We start from the raw sequence: 18,091 nt of genomic DNA on the forward strand, positions 1-18,091 counted from the left end.
GGGAACTTTTGAAGGACTGAAAAGGCCAATGTTGTGCAATTATTAAAAAGAACAAATGGAATAAATGATCTTCCATGCAAAATATTAGTGGATTAGGTATCAGTCCTGTGCAAAATTATGGATTGGCTGATTTAAGACATAATCAATGATAATTTAAAAGGTGAGTATAATTAATGACAATTTAACAGGATTTTATAAGAATTTAGGTTTGTCATCCAAATTCATTACTGTTTTTTGAAGATATAAGATTTCATGAAAAAAGACATAATATAGTTAGCTTTCTGATAGGTAATTTGACACTCCTGTACAACTTTCTGATAAAAAACACCATTATGCAAAAATTATTTAGTTCATTTAAATAGATTTTTAAAATGGTAACTGATAAGATAGCAGAAAGTTACTGTAAACAGGGAAGTTTTGGTGGGGAAGGAGGAGTAGAATTATACTGGGATCTATTTGCAGCAAAATGTTATTCAATAGTTTATGAATGACGTGGAAAAAAATATAAAATAATTGCTGATAAAATTTGCAGATGACAAAAAGGGGAAGACAAATTAATTCTAGAGACTGGCCTAGATAAGGTGAACAATATATATTTTAACACAGGGTAATGAAAGGAATATAGATTTATACTTGTATATCTAGGAATAAAGAAATACAAAAGACTAATAAGGCTGTCCCTGTCTATGAAAAGAGGTCACACAGACAACTGTTAAAAACCACAGTAAATAACCAATTTTACATGCGCTCCAAATATGATCCTGTGGATAAAAGAGAGAAAGCGGACCTTAGACATATAAGCAGAGGAATATTAAGTAAGAGTAAAGAGGGCATATTACCTCTGTACAGTGAAACCATTACCAGACTACTCTCTGTTACAAGTAACAGAAGGCAGGGCATGGTAGCACATTAGTGTATGTGTAGTTGTTACATTTAGATTGACCTAACTATGGTCAAGTCAATCTGTACAGATATTCAGAGGACAGGGGGGCAGGTGTAAATCAGGCCAAAAATGGTGGGCTTAATCTAAAAGTTAGTTCATCTACTGTGTACTTAGATTGGGAATAGATCAACTTGACCCAGAAAATGTCTGCGCACATCAGGAGTGCAGCTGTGGGGCTGGGAAATCCCAGCTGCTCATTCTAGCCCCAAGGCTGCACTTTTCCTACCATTCTGACCCTGACTGGGCTATTTTTAGCCACCTGAGTCCCCCCTTGCCCATCTGGACAACCCCCTGCCTCCTCCCTGGCCCCCCCAGACCCACCATCTCTCCCCTGCAGACCTGCCACATGCCCCTAGACCTGCCATTCCTCTCCCCGGTCCTGTCCTCCAGTCCAAGTTACTTACTTCCCTGTCTGGCTCCTGGCACTGGCAAACACCTGTCCATGATGCTCCTGGGCTACAATCACACAGCTAAAACTAAGCTGCATGATCGTAGACCAGATATGGAGAAGACTTATACTCATGCTTAAAGAGTAACTGGGTCATAGAGAAATAAGTTTTCATAGGCAACAACCTACTTCATCGGGTGCTTTAAGCTTCTACCCTGACTTACCTTCTACCTGGCTTCAAACTAACATGGCTAACTTCCTCTCTTATAGCAAGGTATCTAAAAGGAGCTACAAATATAATTCAAAGTGTGGAAATAATGTATTATAGTGAGTGAATAAAACAATTCATATCTATTTAGCTTATCCAAAAATAAAAGAGCTGATTTAATTGCAGTCTACAATGTCTACCTGAAGAGGTCACTTCTGAAACCAAATTGGTTTTCACTCTAGAGGAAGTAATGAGTAGAGATCCTGGTTTTCTCTAATTTAAAAAAAAATCCCCAATTTTTGGATTAAAAAATTATCCCCAAATCCACATTTTCCCATGATTAAAATGAAATACCACTATATATATATATACGCACACATATAGTGGTGTTTCATGTGGAATCTGAAGTACGGATAAATGTGGTTTTGGGGTTACAATTTTAATCCATAAATTGAGGATTTTTTAAAAATCAGATAAAACCAGGATCTCTGGTCATGAGATCCAATATGGGGAAGCTAATAGTTGGACAAATTTATATAATAATAAGATACGTTTTTTTAACAGTGAGAGTAATTAACAATCAGAATCAAGACCTTTCTGAACCAGTTAGTCTCTAATGTGCACCATGTTCTGCCTTTTTTCTGTGAATGTTTAAGTTAATAAAGTTACAGCCTGAGCCTTTAAATCCATTCCCATTTTCACTGGTTCATTCTCTTGCATGTCCTGATCTTTCTGTTGTTGTTGTTTCAATTTGCACACAGCTCCAGCTCAATCAGTTCATAATGAATTTTACCAGGGTCAGATCCTGCCCCTTTAACTGGTTCATGCATACATGCATGCTAGTTAGTGCAGGCTCTTACTGGAGCCACTGCTTCCACACAGCTCTAGAGCCCAGGGCATGAGTACAACAACTGTTCACTCCCTACTTTTCTGCTGCCTCCAAATTTGACATGGGGAAGAGGGTGCCAAATATGGAGGCAGCAGAAAAGTGGAGTGAACAGCAGCAGTACTAGCCCCCTGGACTCTGTAGCAGTGGCTACCGCAAAAGCCTGAGACAACCAGCTGCAAGTTCAAAGAGCTCAATACACTTGCATGGAACACTCCTCTCTCAGATCCGCCCATGAACATCACCTAAATAGTAGTTTGACTTTTGTTCCTTTTTTCCTTCTCCATTGCTTCCTGAGATGTGCTTCAACAACGTATGGAATTGCATATCCTGTTAAGACACTACAAAAATTTTCAAAGAGAGATGCCAATCTTAACACTGATTCTGTAGGACTGAACAGGAAAAGTCACTGCAGGATATTTCAATTTGGGAAGTATTTGGTGGCTTTTAGAAATAATTAAAATTATATAGAAAAACATACGTGGAGCTAAGAAGGGAAAAAGAAGAAAAGGATGAAAGTGGAGAATACTCCCTTTTCTCCCCTATTCCCTCATCCCATTGTTCCCCTAATATCTTTGCAATTTTTCCTTTTTATTAGATGCAATAGACAACTTCAGTCACTCTTTGTAAAACAAAAGGAAACTTCTAGAGCTCTCTATTTTTCCCCATACCAAGCAAATAAAGAAGAATCAAGATGACACCCCCATTACTTTCATAATATGCTAGCAATCTTAAAATGGTTTGGAGTTAAGAGATAAAATCCCTAGATCATAAGACAAATTCTGCAATCACATAAAAGTTGGAAGTCCTGTTTATTCTTATAAAAGGATAATTTTTCAGTTACACTTCTAGCCTGAAAATTTCCCACATCTGCCTCACTTCAGGATATTCTGCTGTTGTCCAGCAACTACTTCTAAATAACGGATTTTTGTTTATCCTTTTCACATTTAAAAAGTCAGGAAATTGTTCACAAAAATAGAAAAAACAGAGACTGAAAAGGAGCAGCGCTTACATTTTAACAATAGCAATCATCTTCACCCACACAATTGTAAAGCACCCAAAAAGTGTGAATTAAAATGCTAACTCAGTGTTTGTTGATGTTATAGTTATGAGGTTAGGGTGAATACATGTTGCAGAATAATTCTTCCCATTCTGCCAAATGTGGGATGTAGTGGGCAGTGAACAACGCAGAGAAACAGATACTGAAGTGAAAGATATAAAATATTCAACAATGGCATGTTTGCTGAGCACTGTCCAAAGAATGGGATGTATCATAATGCAGAAAGAAGCAGAGTAAGTTTGACAAGACCAGATTTGCTTCACTTGGTGACCTTCACATATGAAATATGCATACAATGTTTACAAAACATGTTTTAATTATGGAAAACTTTAAAATTCAGGGTTTTTTAATGAAAAAGATATTCTCTATATGCTTACAAGGGCAATATTTATGAACTAGGCCACTTTCCTTCTTACTGATAAAGAAAAAACTTAAATCTTATTAACCTGACTGAAGAAAAGTTGGCTTTCTAAAAGCCCTTGCCTATCATAACTTTTCCAAAGTATTTAAAGGTGGAGTGATGCTTCAATTTCACAATCATTGTATAACAGTTTATGGGTCATTTTGCTGAGATTCTGAAACTGGAGGCAGTTGGTGGATTAAGAAAAAAAAAGCCAGAAAAATGATGTAATTACAGTAAATTATGTAAAAACATTAATCCAAAATTCCATGACAACATTATTTTAAGCGTCTGAGACAAATATACAAAAGCAAGAAAATTCATAATGAAGGATTAAACCTTTAATAGTTGAGCACTACAGGGTGCCCCATTATGTTATCCTACTAGGACCTGTTGTGTCTATCTTTTAGATTTTTAATCCTTAACAGAAATTCAGAGCTTTTACTAGGTTTATCTCAGACCCCTCACATCATTTCACAATAATTTTAAATATTACAATATATGTAGTAACTACAGTGATCTGTATTTATGCATATACAATGCATTTATTTTAATACTGTTACTCTATACTGCACATTACTGTCACTTCACTTAAAAATGTTGTTACTGTGAACGCTATAAAGCTGCACCATTGGTTTTATAACTCATTTCATTGTTCCCCAATATAAGGAATAAAATTCATACTTCATTCACTGCCGGTGATAAAAATGACTTGGGGGCCACTTGTCTTCCACCAGTGTGGATTAGAGCTGTGGTAATACTGGTAATTAAATTTTCAATTAGGCAGATGGACTGAACAACAACAACAACAATTGGATTGGGCTGAGTCATTTAAAATTGTTCATTTTTTCTTACTGAACTAGAAAGCATTTTTTCTATGTCAAATGAAACATTTTGTTTCAATTTTTTAAATGAATGGTTGGTGAAGTGGGGGAAAGCAGCTTACAATTCTCACTCTTCATCCGGAAGATCAGTGCTTAGAGTGCCCAGGTTCAGTTCCCTTCTCTGCCTGAGTGGAATTGAACCACTTTACCAATCTCCACAAGGCTGTCCAATCCACCAGCCTAATATTCCAGGACAAAATTAACTGAAAGGTGTTTTTTTTAGCTCCATCAGTTGGAATAATTCTTTATCCCTGCCCTTTCTTGTTCAACACTGTAAATTTACACTATAAGTTTAACTTTTAACCCAAACACCAATAAAAATGAATTATTATAAAACAGAAACTTGGTTTTAAAAATTTTACTTATGATCATATGATATGCAGGGTGTATAATTTTTGGGTACTCCTTTTCCACAAGAGGAATCATAGGCAGAGCAGCTAAAGCCAACTTTCCACCATTACAGCCACAGAATTAGGGGAGTATTGTGGTCCGAACGTATACTTACAATGTCTTTTTGTACTATGGAGTAACAGTTTTGAATGTGACAAGAAATGGCACAGGTTGAAGGTGATTACTAATGTACTACAGATCGACCTGGCTGTTTCTTCTCTGACTAATATATTTAAAGAGATTTTTAAAATTCCTATTCAACAGAAAATAGCTATAACATGCTTGTATTTTAATGAAAATAAGAACAAACAAAAAGCATCTTGAGACCTCAGAAAAATGGTTGAAGGACCAGACAGGAAGATTTAGCATCTTGGAATGGAAGGCTGAAAACAAGTCCTGCAGTTCCTTTGCTTTGATAGTACTACATCTTACCAGAACAGATACCTGTTACGGAAAAACCCCTAAGCAAGTAATGGATCACAGTCTAAGGAAAACAGAGTTAGGCTCTAAGGGCATCTACATACCTGCTCCAGGGCTGTGGGGGCTGGGGGGCACTTTAACTGGAGTGGCTCTAATTAAAGCACACACAGCATCACATGTATTCAACATCCCATGCTTCAAAATGCTGGTGGGGGTGCTTTAACTAAAGTTCATTCAACGAGTTTTAGTTAAGGCACCCCCACCACCATTTTGAGATGCAGGGATGCTGAATACACGTCACGTGGAGGCTGCTGGAGCACGCTAATTAGCACGCTCCAGCAGACTCTCAGCAGACTCAATTTATCATGCTAATTAGCACATGTCAGAGCAGAGGTCCAACACATGTTTAGGTGTCCTAAGAGAATCTTCCTTCACATACAGCATTGAAAACCATCAGGTCCAACATGAAGTGGTACTGAGTATACCCTAAGTATCATAGCTTCTGTGATGGATTTGTGGTAGCAGGCTTAGGAAAAACAGTTAATGCTAAATTGTCTACCTAAGACCATAAGTTAGACAGTTATTTCACTATTTTCAAATGATGGCTAGAAAAGCTTTCATAAAGCCAAAGCTATTTCTTTCTAATGATCATGTGGCATAGCCTACTGTTTGTGCATTTACCACAAATGTTTATGTATATACCAACTGTCTGTGGATATGGATGGTATGAATAAGTGCACCGATAAATACATATTTTATTATATGTGTACTTTGCTGAAGTTTCACATTAAGATTTATACTTTAGCTTATAAATACTCTTTCTACTTAAATCAACAAACTATGGGGTATTTTATTTGTATTTCTTTAAAATACATAGTTCTATATAGTATTAATTCAACCCATTAGTCACACCTCTGGGTAAAGTCACATAAAAATCAATGAAGTGTGAGAATGGTTTCCTTTTGCATATTTGCACAGTGAAGATTCTCTGACTAATAATGAATTTACTATCACTTCCTTCACTTCACTTTTCCTTGCTCCCTTATATTCAAAATTATACTTTTTTGACATGATCCCAGAGCAGAGCCCAGGATTTCGCTGCTACCAAGGCAGGGAGATATTGTCCATGCCCAGGTTCCAGTGGCAGAGCCCGCCCCAACAGCAAGCAGCTGCCGGAGGCAAGGAGTAATTTCCCTTTCCCCTGCTGCCCGGCTGTCTATATGCATCTTACTGCTCTGCAATCGTGACAGGTTTGAGTGGCAATAAATCATGATAGGTTCAGAACGGGACAGTCTCAAGCCAATGCCAGGCTACTTGTGCAGACTTCCCTGTGTAACCTGGAGCTAGTTGTTATATTCCACTTTATCTATAACAATTACTCAAATATAAGAGGACCTCTCCCAATAACTAAATTCTGTATGTGGAAAATTTATAATCCTTGTATACAAATGTAAGACGAGGCACTTTTACCCCATGATGATTAAGGAAAAAAACCCTCATCTTATATTCAAATAAATATGGCATATCTTCCCCCAAACTTCCATCAAATCTTACTGTTTCCAAGTCTAGGGGCAGAAATGACACCAAAACCAGTATAAGTGATCGGAAACCAGTTCAGATCTGTAACGCAACAGAAGCTCGCTGGACATAAACTGCTTTGAAAATGTCCAATACTGGTTTAAAGTACATCTGGACAGATGTGGTATCAGATTTAACTGATGTAAGTTAAACTGGTATACTGAAATATCCCAGATCCCCTCTAGATTCAAGTTAACTCGCAGTCCCCCAGCATCCTAGGATGCTTTGCACCTCCTCTGCAAACCCCCCCCCGCCCTTGCAGAGTAGGTGGGCTAGCCTTGGCCCAAGCTCTCTGCTTCAGCCAAGCCAGGAGGTGTGGTTTAGCACCCCCCCTGCTTCTGGCCTGCGCCACTGCATGCATGTGGCTGCATTTCCAGAATCAAAAGTTCTGTTCACTTGCTTATCAGTTCAAGCTACGCAGTTTAGACTAACTTGCCCAAAAGTACAATGCTATGAGCTTGTCCTAATTTTCTGAAGCCTGGTTTATAGCTTATTAACTTCTTCACTATAACTGCTTTCTTGGCTTGACTTTTTTTTTTTTAGCTTTCCATTTTACATGAAATTATCTTCAAGTACCATCCTACCTGTTAACCCCAAGAGCCCCAGGATTTTTCCTGAATCTTTGCATATCTATTCTGTTCTTATCCTTGCTTTCAGTATTGTACAAAGCTCTTCTCAATCATCTTGTGTTTCTTCCTTCTCCTCTCCTGCTACTGAACATTTAACTTTGTGCACTCCTCCCTCCCTTTCATGATTTCTTCTCATTGCAATACTAGCCTCGTGATGACACTATAAACATTTACTTACATGCTCTTTTTCCCCTCAATGCTCCCTCAAATCTTACCAACTTTGCCAACATATCATTAATCTCTTCTCTGTAATTATTTGTCTCCTCTGTAACATGTAAATACATTTGAAAAATTAAATTAATAAAAATCATGAAACAATAAAATGCAGAATCCTTGAAAACAGTATTCTTTATAAGCAAGCTTTCCTTTCCCTTTGTTTTCTGCTTGCTTTCTCTTTGATCTGTTGCCATTTTTCACTATGCTGTTTGTCAGATTTATACTGTAAGACAGTCAAGGCAGGGACCTTATATTTTTACTGTCAGTAGACTGTAAGAACATATAGTGTTAAATAAACAAACAACAACATGGAAGCGTAAGTCTAATATCAGAATGAATAGTACCTTATCAATACCCTATTTTACATTCAGACAATGAGCAGACTCATCAGACTACAAGCTTTCAAACAAAATAGTTCTTTTCTTGAATATGGGCCCAAATTAACAAACATTTAATTAAAATCACTGTTTATTAAACACAAAAATGGAACAATTCAAGAACAACATGTTATAATTTAGAAATAGCTAAGAAGAATATAATGAACACTTAGTATACTAATTTAATAATCAACATTTTCTTTTCTTTGGGTTAGGAAGAACTATACATGGTTTTTAGACCTAGGGATCTCCTTAATATGTCAGAACTTCAACATTTATAAAATATTTTAAAGGTATTTAAAATATTTAAATATTTAGTAATATAACACTAAAGGGTTATTAGTAATATAACACTAAAGACAATTTTCTGCCATAAAATTTCATCTTATACATGGGAAAAATGTCTTCCTTATTAATTCCTCCTCTCCCATGTTGTCTTACCAGTTGCCTGGTAAGTCTCTTATCAGAAGCTTCTCTGTCATTTCCTTCTCAGAATGTGTCAGCTTCTTCTCAGCCACATATAACAGGTACTGTTAAAGTTACTAAATTCACAATGCTATGCAGTGGGTATCACAGCACTACAAAAGATTCTTGAGTATATGATACCCAAAGACATACCATTGCTCATGACTGAGAGAAGACAGAGAAAATATTCATTTAGTTGGCAGCCAGTGGAGCAGAATCTCTAAAGTAGCTTGGGGCTGGCTAATTTGCAAATGGTCAAGGTGGCCCTATTCTGCTCATTCTTGCATAGATGTGTTTGCTTAAACAGATGATTATTTAGCCTTTGCCTAGGGCTACTCCAGATGATGACAGTAATAGAAGTATGAAAAATCTTCTGGGAGCCCTCTTCTAAAAAGTAAGTGAAGAAAATATAAAACTAAAATATTATTCTTTCCTGATCATCACATTTAATGACAACTTTCTCTCCCCTTTTAACTCCATCCTGCAGAATACTGACAATATTTAGAAAAAGAGAAATTAAAAGATTTTTTTCTCAATTACTGTATGATCTGCAAATAACAATAGACAAAATCTTGAAAAAGCTTAGATTTTAGGGTTATTTTAACTGAGATACTGTGACAATATCATGTATGACAGTACAAATTCTAAAATGAATTAATAATTTTTTGGTACAAAGGCAATTTTTAAATAAAGCTGTGAGTGAACTATGTGCAAATGACTGAATGTGGCTAATAAAATGGTTTAAAACAAAACAAAGAGAAAGAAAAACCACCAGCCCATTGCAAGTTTTCCACATAATTCTAAATATGGACCTCACCCTCATCATACATCAATCCTACTATCACTGGAAGACCTGTATCCTGAGGGGCAAATGTTTCAACCCAAAGTTTCAAAGGAAGTTTTAACCTTCCCAAATTGCATCAAGTCATTTGTTCTGTACTCCACACAGGAAGAGTTTTAGGCAGGGAAAATATTTTCTGATCCTTTCAAGAAATCATATCATGTTATGAGATTCTCTAACCAAGTCTTTAATTGACACTACACCCAAAGTTCATTTGACAAAGCCTGAGCTGTTCGCCCCTCCCACCTTCACACTTCTCTTCCACTTGATGGGAGATAAAAGGACATGGGGGGTACAGTAGGCCATAAGCTGAATATGGCCAACAGTGTGTTCTTGCTGCAAAAAAACCCCAACATCACAGTGGGTTCTTTCTACATGAGAGTCAATTGCAAATCAAGGGAAGTGATTCTTCCATTCTATTTGACACTTGTGAGGCCTCACCTGGAGTACTGTGTCCAGTTTTGGGCCCCACACTATAAGCAAGATGTGGATAGTTAATGATTAGGGGCCTGGGAGGCATGACTTACTAGGAAAGCCTGAGAAAACTAGAATTATTTAGTCTTGAGAAGAGAAGACTGATGGGGGATTCAATAACAATCTTCACATACCCGAAGAGCAATTACAGAAAGGATGAAGATGGGCTTTCCTCTGTGGCTGTAGGGGACAGGACTAGGAGAAAAGGCCTCAAGCTGCAGCAGCGGAAATTTAGGTTGGCAATTAGGAGGATCTTTCTGACTATGAGAGTGGTGAAGAACTGGAAGAGGCTACTTGGAGAAATTATGGAAACTCCATTATCGGATGCTTTCAAGAGAATTAGACAGCCACTTGCTTAGGATGGCTTAGTCAAGGATGTCCCTGCCTTGGGCAGGGGGCTGGATTAGATGACCTTGTGAAGTCTCTTCCAGCCTGACTTTCCTATTATCTTATGGCATAATGCAAGGCCCATCAGTATCTCAGTTTTTAGAGATGCTCCATCTTTTCCAATAAAGGTTGGACAATTAGTGATTGTTTTTAGTTACTGCATGCAAACTGACAGAATTTTGGATAGAAGTGTATTTTTTTCTAAATTTAAATATATATTAATATTAGAGCAAACATTAGAAGTAAATATACTAAATGAAAGTCAGGATCCCTCCCCCTCCAACCCCACTCCCGTGTGTGTGTGTGTGTGTGTGTGTGTGTGTGTGTGTGTGTGTGTGTACAAATATACTTACAATACGAACAAGCCAGGACAACGTAGAAGTAGATGTTGAATAGTGGGTGTTGTAATGATAAGGTGGAGTCTGCTCATCTTCCCATGTTTCATAACGCTCTGCATAGAAAACTGCTCTCTTTGGGTTCAAAGCACCAATGGGCTGTAAAAAGATTGAAAGATGCATATTTATAAAGCAGCTGAGGGGTAGTATGCTTTGGATCTGTGTGCCACAATTTCATTCTGCATACATTTGTTAAGATTCCCTATATATGAAATGCAGCAGTCAAGTACAGATAACTCATTCCACATTGTGCTAATCCATTTAGATTGCTGAGATGGATTTGGAATTTTATTTCAAAGCCTGGTATACTAAAAAGCTCATGATTTTTTTTTAAAATTGACAAATATATATGATTCACATCTGCAAAGTTTCAAGGCCTTCTTGAAGAAAGAGTAGTTCCCCAATTAATTCAGTAATATTGTTTGGGAACAAACTTCTAAAACTGCATTTAAAATGCATTAAGGGCAAACTAATATTTCTGTTGTTGTCATTCACCATAATCACACAGCTAATGAAAAGTGACTTTTGCTCACACAGGATACTTTGTAATGCGCGTTTCATGATGAAAAGATTTCACATGGAACTGCTGGCGGTGTTTGGTGATCTTAAGCAGAAATATTTGAAAACCATTCCTGGTCCTGCAAGACAGCATCTACCCTCTGACTGAACAAAACCAGGTTTCACAGAAACAAACAATCTTCTTTCTTAAAGAAAAACAAAACCAAAACCCCCCAAAACAACAGGAATGGAAATTACAACAATGCAAAACCCATCCAGGGCTCCCCAACACACACAGCTATACAACACAGATAAAAACCTCTGATGTTATATATCATATGATTAGTTCTTGAATTTTAATGTTACGCCTAATCCTTTGTAAAATGTTCTTACTATGGCTGCCTATTGACATTATGTGGATATTGTTGGAACACAGTCCCTGGAATTAAGAAAACACAACAGGAGGGAATGTAAATTAAACTATTAGATAATACATGTAAAGTGATCTTAAATATGTATTTTTCATATAAGATGTGACTGCATTATTTAGTAGTCTAATAATAATAAGTATAACAAGAATGACAGTAATAATTTGCCAAAAAAACCCTTCAAGGATTAATTTTTAACATTATACTTAGTAAAAGGTAGCATTACCAGACCCAAATATGAATAGTTCAGAAATGTATTGACTTTTTCTCAGAATACCTAAATTGTTTGATTTGTAATAGGAGGGTACAAATAGTTGAAAGTGTTAGTATTTCTAAAATATATTTTTACAAGGGAATTTATAACTTCAATATAATTTTTAAGTTTATTTATTAGCTCTAAATCCCACCCTATCTAAAAGGCTCAGAGAAGCTATAAGGTATTTTTTTACTATAATAACACAAGCTATTCAGCATTTGTATAAACCACTGTATTTGAATATCCAATATTTGATAACAAAACTACAAACTCAAGCATCATCATAACTGCAAATACATACTTCAAATTTCATTTTGGAAGGCATTTTTCATGCTGAGTCTATACTTATTTTAAGTTTGTATTGGATATACTAGAATAATATCCAACCAGTAAGTATGCTTTCATGTATATAATTAAAAGATGTATCTAGCGATGTTTTAATTATTTCTTGTTTCAGCATTTTTATGCTTTGTTTTTGGGGTTATAAACAAGTGACTGTTTTACATGGTTCTACATTATGAACAATTAAAGCTTAAAACAATGCATTTTGTTTCCCTAGATATTTTGGATGCCTAATACTTTGCTGTGTCATGGGTATGTTAATAGCTTTCTCTTATGTATAAAATGCCTACGTAATCTCAAAGGATCACTTTTATCTGATGCAGATTGCCCTGCAAGACCTCAACAAAACATTCTTGAAAAAGAAGCATAACCCGTTCCCTTAATTTTTTCCAGGCAACATTCCAACTACTGGAAAAAGAATAAAATAAATATTTCCTTCTTTATTTTACTCAGGTTTCATCACGTATGCAGCTTAGTTTTTTTTTACAGTTTAGACTGTGCATCTCCAGGACAGGCTTAGACACTGTTACATTCTGCAATTCACAAAAAATGTTTGCACAAACAGTTAATTTCTAGAAAGAGTCATTTGTTGAATGACAGTTTTCCTTTCCTATTGATTTGACAAGCCATGCAAATACAAACACCACAGTACTTTACTAATTTGCCCTAATGTTTGGTGTCACTTTGCAGATAACTGAATAGCGCAAAAAAGGTAAATTCAATAAAAAGGTGCTGGCTTGGGGCTATCATGCAGTCTTAGTGATGCTAGTTTGAATTGATGAATAAGACCCAATGACCATCTGAAAATTTTCAAAGTCTACAAAATAATAACTAATAATACACATTATCAGGCTTCTTAACAGGCAATTTTTATTCCTTCTGGGTGCATCTATAAGAGATGCTGACTACACAGTAGCCAAAAAATATTGTGCAGTAGCGAATCACAGCACGGATACTACTAATACGCTACTGCACGGTATTGTTAAGCTACTGCACAATACTGTCACCTAAAAGATGTTCACTGGTGCTACTGTGCAGTAACTCCATTTACTGCACATTCACTTAGTGCTTGCTAATACAAGTACTAATAAATGTGCAGTAATAACTGCTCAGTTGCATCTCATGTCGACACGCCCTCTATAAAGCAAATACAAAATGAAAGACATGGGTTTGTGTGACACCATTTGCAGCTGCCAGTGAGAGGTGTTAGTCTATGAAAATATATGCATCTAATACCATAGTACTTTTTACAGCTGCAAGTGATAAGGATGTGACTTAACATTTCATTAAATGTGTGTATGATGCTATAATAGTGAAGGAGTATGGTCACTCTCAGATCAAGTCTATAAATGCCCATTGTGCTTCAGCGATCTCTAAGGCCAAAGAAGTGTTATTTCAGAATATCAATCTTGTGTTAGTTATAGTATGTTTTGTTTAATTAAATATTTTGCAGATTCCTCTAAAAATATTTAATCTCTTTGTAAAAATCAAAAGAGTTTTTTTCCAACATATCTATAATCATTTAAGTAAATACATAAAATGGCAGATTTCAAGCAAATGCTGAAGTTTTTCTAAAAATCTTCTGTTTGGCAGAGTGTGGAAAGACCATCTAGGACAGTTAGTGATACTCAGCAGTTTGCTTCTACACTTGTTCACACACTTAGCATGCACAAGCACTGTATAAGTGTATGGCAACTTCCCCAAGACAGCAGTAATGGGAAAACAAAGAGCAGAAGTAAGGACTTTGTTCTTCACCATTGGTTAGCAAAGATAGTTCTGTAAGTGGGAAGCTTATTTATAAGACTCTTTAAAACATATATTACTGGCTGGTCACAATTCTCAGAGCTCTGGAGCAGAGTCAACCCACAAAATCAGCTATTAAAGTTTTAACATAGCTCCATCATTGCAAGATTGTAACATCTTCCAAGTATATCTGGATTTATCCTCATGCAGCCATGTCAGATACGGATACAAACTGTATCTCCAGCCACTTACACACAGGCGGGAGGACTTGACTAATCAAGACTGCTGGAGCACAGAAATTGACCCACTGTGGCATCCTTCCATGACATGCATATCAGTGGTGCAGAGAAAATGGCGGTGGTGCACTTCGAAATAAAATACTTTCAATGTGCTTTAATTCAAAGTGCTCTGCTTCCATTTTCTCAGCACCACTGACACACATGTTATGCGGGTGCATTTAATTAGCATGGCTTGCTAATTAAAGTGCTCAGTTCTGTGTCCTGCAGCACATGTAAAAATGCCCTCCATTTCATTCACAAGCCCGAGGCACAAAGAGGTTACATGACTAGCACAAAGTTACATGGGCAACACATTATTTCCTGTAATGTTTTTCCTTTAAAAGTTACAAGTATAAAAGTTACAAAGTAACTGTTTATTTTGATTTAATATAAAACATGCTGTTATTTAATGAATGACATTTTTTCTGGCTAATCTCCTTAGGCCTTGGGCTTTTGATAAATCTAGTGTTTATATCCACTGGGCATGTTTTGTAAGTCATGTACCATTTACCACTTTGCTGGCAATACTCAGGAAGTACCTTCCTCACAGTAGTAACAATAAATGTTGCCTTCTATTTGCCAAGGAACTAAAATAATGTATTTTGTAAGGTACTAGCCCATATTGTATCTATCCTGTGTACTTATCTACATTCCAATTGCAACAAACAATATGGAATCTGGGAGTACATGTTTTATTTAAAAAACAACTCTTTAAACCAATACTAGAGTTAGAAGGCTTTGAAACAATAGAAGTTTTCCGAGGTTAAATATATATATTTAAATATATTCAAATTTTAACTATTTTATGACCAGTATATTCATCTGTCCATTTCTTCATAACATAAGCATCTCAAAGATTCTGGAGTACTGAAGTGTTGTTCATGCTATTAACTTTTCATTTACGCAAACAAAATGTTTAATGTTGTGGCTGGCACCAGACTGAAATCTAATTCAGTTTTATCTTGGTGGAAGATTTTCATGTGGTAAAGGGAAAATTTTAAAATAAACTGTAGAAACTTGGTCTGGTTAGAGAAGATTCTGCCAACCACAAACTCCATTACACAGTATAGAGACATTTGGAAGTATTAAGAGTGGTTTGCTTTGAAATATTCACATTACGGTACGTTCATTTGCATTATTACATTTAGAAGCCCTGAGGCATTATCACTTCCTTTTCTTAAAATGGCACAGTAATTTGGGAAAGTGGTTATGCTTATCATCATCTATCAGTCAAACACCTTCCATATTAACAAAATAAATGTTTTTCCATTCAATGAATGGGCATGTATGATGTCTCATACACACGTCAATGTTAGTAAGATTTTGCTTTGTGAAGAAATCATGTTATTTAACAGGATGCATAGCTGGCAGTAAATGAGGAAAATTCCCATTTACACTTTAATGAGCAGGGACAATGCAGCATGTCAAACTCATGCACTCACTGTAATTTAGGAATAAAAGTCATACAATTTTACACAAACAAACCATATTACATTTTAAGTGCTACCCTTAAAGAAATTCAATGTGCAATATGACTTGCGCACATACTTCTTATGTGAACACCCACTACCACTTGTATTTCAGTACAGGAAATCCCAAGAAAGGAGAAAATAAGCAGATCACCTGATGGTTTGGTAGTGAAAAGATAATCTATGTATCTATGACAGCCTCTTTCATTAGCTTTTCATCCTGTCAAACAATAAATATAACCTTTAACCTTGTATGTGTAATGAATAAAACTTGAGCCCACACTGTCTAATCAAATGAGTGGTCCAATATATCTTACTGCTGCAGCACCCTGATTGCTCCATGTGCATTTTTTAAATCTCCAATTAAGCACAAAAATGGAAAAAACCTCAGGAGGAAATCTGACAAAATACTCCAGAGAAAGAGAATATGCCTATTTTAAAGCCAATACCTAATTTTTATCTTATTTGAACAGGCAGTTCTTTAAATGTATGAATAAACCATAATGATAAATGCACTATATGAACATGAATAAAATGGAATGGAAACAAAGTCACATATGCTGTATGGAACTGTAAATATTTAACTATGGTACTAAAGAAATTTTAAAGGAATATAACTTACTATAATGCTCTTCATGTTCTTTTACTTACATGGTAAGGAAATTGCTCACAACTAAACATGATTTTCCACAAAATATTAAGAACACTAATATTATATGACACTACAGTACTTACAGTATATCAACATGTATATATAATATTTTATAGTATCGGTCTCCCATGAGCTTGGTGGCGGACACAGAAGTGGACCAGAAATACTTCTAGTCCACTTCCAGTCTGCTGCTGAGTGCGGGGGGGAGGGGGGCTGCACTCTTGTGAGAGGCTCCATCCACCCCACCATCTCAGTGTTCATGAGCCATGCCTGGTACCTCAAGATATGTAGAAAAAACATTTAAAGCTATGTCTATGGCTGAATTGCTGATTGTCTGAATCAGCATCGAATCTTCAGATTTGGATTCAGCTGAATCGAATTGGAACAGTGATCTGAATCAATTAATTGAATCACTGTTCCCTGCTTTGGCCCGAACCTGAATTGAATACACCCCTACTGCTCATGTGTCACTTCCCTATCAATCTGACCTGTGTGCAAAGTGCCTTTATAGCAAGACAAATAATGACTAATAATTACTTATTCCAATTTTTAAAATACAATCAGTTGCTTAAGAGCTACTCAGAATCCTTCTCTCTTTTTCAGAGAGCATTTTAAAAGATATTGGTAACAAAGACAATAGGCTTGCCAAGAAAACACTTAATTCAAAATCCATTTATAAAATTTCCTATTGGAGATGCAAGAGGAGAAATCTGACAAAACTATATGTAATATGCACAGGGCACAAAAAATAACCATATATGAAATCTCATACTGACTACCAACTTTCAGAGAAAAATAGAAATCTGTGCTTCATTTTAAGCTCATTTGAAAATTCAGCCTCTAGAGATGCTACCTGTGCCATTATAACATGTTAGTGGATATTTTCACTTGCATTCTTTCTATCCAGAAGAATCATAAAATGATCTGTAGATTATATATAAAGATTCACCACTGAAATATAGCTCACATCTTAGCTGCAACACAGCAGAATATAAGGCAGGCAGTAGTGCTGAACTTCCTGAACTTCTCCATTTGGAACAACTAGACAACTTTAGACTTACAGGATGTAATTACCAAAATTGGACAGGAAAGGAAACTATTATTGTGAACAGTAACAATGACTCTTTAATGAACACAAACAATCAGGGATTTAATTTTGCATTTCCTTTAAAAGAATAGTACTACCAGTAGCTCAGTGTTTCTTAACACCATGCCTAAACCTTAATTCATTAGTGAGTCACTACTGACTCAGAAGGAAAAATTAACCTACTAAACCAGCAAGCTGCTTCCTGTAGTATGTCCCCTGATGAGCTCCCATTCAAATACGGGACCTAATTAGATTATGAAATCTCATGAGAGCATACTCTGAGTAATCTTAGTGTGAACTATGCTATACAAACTGCTGGACGCCTATTGCAAACATAATAAAAGAAAATCTAAGAATTTTTAAAGAGAAAAAGGAACATATTGTTATGTTCTATGAT

At 36.1% G+C, this 18,091-nt stretch overlaps 1 protein-coding gene across 12 annotated transcripts in view; it reads right to left on the reverse strand.

Annotated features, from left to right (window-relative positions):
• NBEA (neurobeachin) overlaps window positions 1-18,091 on the reverse strand; it is an 835,610-nt gene that overhangs the window by 99,694 nt on the left and 717,825 nt on the right. For all 12 annotated transcript variants that reach the window (XM_090027554.1, XM_090027509.1, XM_090027581.1 and 9 more), the window contains one exon: window positions 10,900-11,040. In XM_090027554.1, the coding sequence (XP_089883680.1) occupies window positions 10,900-11,040 (141 nt within the window). The remainder of the gene's footprint in view (window positions 1-10,899; window positions 11,041-18,091) is intronic.

The sequence above is a fragment of the Crocodylus siamensis genome, chromosome 1 (genome assembly GCF_052110815.1).
Source record: "Crocodylus siamensis isolate JL-2025a chromosome 1, ASM5211081v1, whole genome shotgun sequence".
NCBI classification, from domain to species: Eukaryota; Metazoa; Chordata; order Crocodylia; family Crocodylidae; genus Crocodylus; species Crocodylus siamensis.